This window comes from Plasmodium fragile (genome assembly GCF_000956335.1).
Source record: "Plasmodium fragile strain nilgiri unplaced genomic scaffold supercont1.100, whole genome shotgun sequence".
Taxonomy (NCBI): domain Eukaryota; phylum Apicomplexa; class Aconoidasida; order Haemosporida; family Plasmodiidae; genus Plasmodium; species Plasmodium fragile.
In genome coordinates, this window is record NW_012192680.1 from 1 (window position 1) to 4261 (window position 4261).

Sequence of the window (4261 nt, forward strand, 5' to 3'; positions counted from 1 at the left end):
CACCCGGCAGTACCGGTTGTACCGACAGTACCGCCCGTGCCGACCGTACCGGGAGTATCGGTTGTACCGACAGCACCGGGAGTATCGGTTGTACCGACAGCACCGGGAGTACCGACAGTACCAGCTGTACCGGGAGTACCGACAGTACCAGCTGTACCGGGAGTACCGGGAGTACCAGGAGTACCGGTAGTACCGACCGTACCAGCCGTGCCGACAGTAGGGACAGTAGTTGATACTGCTATTCACGGTGCCCTCGGACATGCTGCTTTGCCTTGTTCACTATTAACCGGATGTATGGGATTCAGGGCGAGATATATTACCCCAATGATGTCGATGTATATGGGGTTACCATATTATGGTAGAGGATTGGTAGCAGTTGCATGACTCGCGATACCAATACTTATTGTTTGGCTTTTTGTCACATTCATTGCGCCGTCGCCCTAGGACCTATATTCCTTAGTTAGTTTCTGTACAATGGAGAACACAGAATACGAAAAAGTGTACATTGTATTTATCAAAATGGAAAGTATAATTAATCAATACGATGACCATTATAAATAACCGAAATTAGTAAAGCATAATATCATAATATTATGAAAAAAGCGAAAGACCCCAAAATGACTAAACTGATCAATATAACTTATAGTTAATTACTCATTTATAGAATATTAAAAAACGATACAATCCAAATGACCTATTCTAACTATCCTATACAATTACTTACACTTTTCAATGAATGAATACTCATTTTTTCTTTAATATATAAATATTCTCGGGTAATTTTTCTTCTTAAGATATATTTGAATTTGTCATCCTAAGAAATATCCATGTATGAATACATAAAAATAAAGTTAAATCATAGGGTACATATATTTTGATGTTCATCTGTACAATAATTTTTTGTCTTATGAAAGCCATAAAATTCCGAGATTTAATACATGTGTATATATAAACTATTCGTTTTTATCACATTTTAATCAAATATTTATCAAAAAAAACAAATTTATGCGGAGAAGGGACAAGATTCAAGCGTTCAGAGTTCAGGATCTATCATCTACGATCTAAAGGTCTAGGATATGGGGCTTATGGGTTCCAGGGTCTACCATCTAAGATCTAGGATCTAGGGTTTATGGGTTCCACGGCCAAGGATGTAGGGTCTATGATCCAGACTCAGCGATCTAGGTTGTAAGATTTAGGATCTACCGTCTAGGATGTACGACGTACATTCTAGTTTGTAGGGTCTCACAGTTCACGGTTTTAGAGTTTAATCCTCAATAATCTACGCTTTCAATGTTCAGATTAAAGGGTGCAATTTTTCATAGTTTCCGAGTTTATGAGGTTTAGTATTTAGAGGTTCCTTTTGCTGTTTTGCCTCTGCATGCAGCATCGTTTGTCAGTGCTAGTCCTGCCTAGTCTTCGTGTGCTGTTCTTTGGTTTACCGCTCTTCCATTGTACCCTCTCTTCGCATTTAATTCGTTTTGTTCCCTTTCTCCTTGCGCTTCCTTCTTTGGCATCCCTGCTATTCTGCTGCTAGCCGTTTTCTGCCTCTCGCGAAACGCCGTCACTGCGTCCTCGTAAGAAGGAGGAGGATTGTGTCTCCGAGCAACGCGTCGACCAACGCGGCCGAGTGTAAGAAGGCGGAGAGATTGTCTCTCCGAGCAAACGTGGCCGGGTAAACCAGATTGCCTCCGAGTGTAAGAAGGATTCGACGAAGTAGCCGCGTGACAGAGAAGCGTTGACGGAGAGAGCGTTGACGGAGAGAGCGTTGACGGAGAACGGGACGTGTGTATGTATTTGTTGTTGTTGTTAATGAACGCGCTAGTAGTAGTAGTAGTAGTCGGACTTTTTTTTTTTAAGAAGGGAATAAGTAGTTGTATATTATGCAGACTGCGTCAACGTCGGAGCTAGACTTTGTGGATGCGTGGACAAAATTTGTATGGAACGCCAAAATAAAGAATCCGACCGCGTATTGGGTGAGTTGAGTTAATGAGGAAGTTACAATAAAGGCGTGTCACATTTAACGGTTTATATATATATGTATATTTAGGTCTAGGACCTATGTGTATAAGTGAACTACGTATGTGAATATCGTAGAATAGAACTAGTGTTGCGTAGGCGAATGCTGCACGCACAAAATACGATGGTCTAGGTGGACAGTAGTAATCCATATAATATAATGAAGCAGGAAGGAGACAAAGGAATTATTCATACCTGTATGGAATGTATTGCACATGCAGGACTTGTTATATACTGAGGTTAATAATATCTTCGATGCCCTAACTCGTGTGATTGGTCAGAGTAACCTTGCTAACAGTACCATTTGTGGGGAACTATACTTCGACGCGGACACGAAAACATGCTTAAGAAGATGTCCAGCAATTGTAAGTCTTTTACTATACATGAGGGGGTATGAATATGGAGCACAGCACTGGACAAAGAGCGACGTGGAAACGAGGTCCGCAGAGGGCTTCAAGAAATATTTAAAGTGTATATTAGCGAAAGAAGCTATAATGGAGCTGTATGGTCGAAGTGAGGAACATCTGCAAATTATTCAGGAAATTTCGGACACATTAAGAAATGGAGGTACAGTGTGGACACAGAAATATGCGGACGGGATATGTGAAGGGCAGGATTATGGGAAATACATATTCGGATCAGGAATTATGAGACAAAGCATAAGGAACCGCTTGAAGGAGTTAGGGAAGCATTGGGTACGAGGAGGAAGAAGTCCAGACAGAACATCGGGCAAATGTACGTGGCCGCACGCAGTGCAGATGGAGGAAGAGCAGCAGAATACTAAGAGTTGTAAAGACAGGGCCAAGGAAGGAAAGCAGGATGAGCAGGAAATAATGGAATTAATGGATGTCGACAAAACGCAGTTGACAACGTATCTTAAGACAGTAATAAGCGCAAGTTGGACGTCGCATGCAAGGTGTACAATGGAGGAAAGAATACGGAACAAGATACAGACAGGAGTAAGGGCAGTTGGTGTAGGAGTAACAGGGGGACATCCACGAACCACGGTATCGTCCAGCACACCGGCACGAGACTCTCGCCCGCCGCGGACACGCCCAGGAACAGGACCAGGAAGAACACCAAGACCAGCATCGGAAGAGCCACACCGCCCGCATCCGGAGCCACCGAATGCGAAGAGCGGCGCCGACGGACCCGGTGCAAAGGCCGCCAAACCAGTAGCGGCGAAACGGGGAAGACGTCATCATCTGGTGGTGGTCCTAGTGGTGGTGCTAATACTGCCGCAGGAGGGAAGGAGAAGGCACCGAAGGAGATCGAACCAGAGCAATGTCTAGGAGAAAAAGTATGGGAATGGAGGCCTCGGGAAATATACGTGGTGCAGGGTTATAGTGTAAGTTAGAATAGGAGAAGTGCAGAAAAAAGAACAGCAGAGGGAACTGAGGGGCAGTAATGCATGATTCATAGGGTATATACATACATGTGAGGGTGTACATGTTTTCAGGAGGGTAGGACCTAGCGCGCATGGGAACATGAGTACTCTTCTCCGTGTTCGTGTACAAAATGTAGGCTGATCAATGGAAAAACGTACAGAAGGTGTTGACAGACTTTATTGAACACTTGAGTGAAAATAATGAACACTTTGACGCGTACGGTGCCAACTGTGATAATATATCTTGGGAAGATATGAGGAAGGGAGAATACCATAGAGGTCAGAGGGTATCGGATATGATGAGATGCAGAATCATGTCAGGGGCCTTATGGTTTGCGAATGAAGCACGGAACCGTGGGGAGCAGGATACAGAGGACGAAAGGCGAAGATGCGAAGTGGCCCATGTTTTTGGACACTTACTAAAAACACAATATTGTAAGGATAAGACGCCATGGCCAAGAGGTGTCGAGTATGCATACACAGTCCTGCAAAAAATGGGGAAATCCGTAAACGGGCACAACGGAATGAACGGTCCCGTTATGAATAAGAGATGCACCATGTGTGGGTATACGGGCTATAAGCACAATGTGCAAGCAGTAGATTTGAGAATAGCACAATGGTTAATGAAGGAAGGAGGAATATTGGGAGAACTAGCAGAAATGGAGAAGAAAATGCCCTGTCAGGAGTATTGGGAAAAATATACTCAGGAGCAGGTAAAACCACAGGACACTATGGACAACATTTTGACTGCCCAAGGACAGGTGGAAAAGCAGAGACTGGACAAGGAGGTAGTAGAGAAAGTGGAACAGGTGTTTAATGAAGCGAAGAAGAAGGTAGACGCAGAAATTCAGAAAAAGA

The 4261-nt window shown here is 43.8% G+C and overlaps 1 protein-coding gene across 1 annotated transcript in view; it reads left to right on the forward strand.

Moving 5' to 3' along the window:
- Positions 1 to 2231: 2231 nt before the first annotated feature.
- AK88_05177 (uncharacterized protein) overlaps positions 2232 to 4261 on the forward strand; it is a gene marked incomplete at both ends in the record, with an annotated part of 6296 nt that continues 4266 nt past the window's right edge. The window contains 3 exons of the mRNA XM_012482779.1: positions 2232 to 2900; positions 3035 to 3364; positions 3541 to 4236. Of these exons, the coding sequence (XP_012338202.1) occupies positions 2232 to 2900; positions 3035 to 3364; positions 3541 to 4236 (1695 nt within the window). The remainder of the gene's footprint in view (positions 2901 to 3034; positions 3365 to 3540; positions 4237 to 4261) is intronic.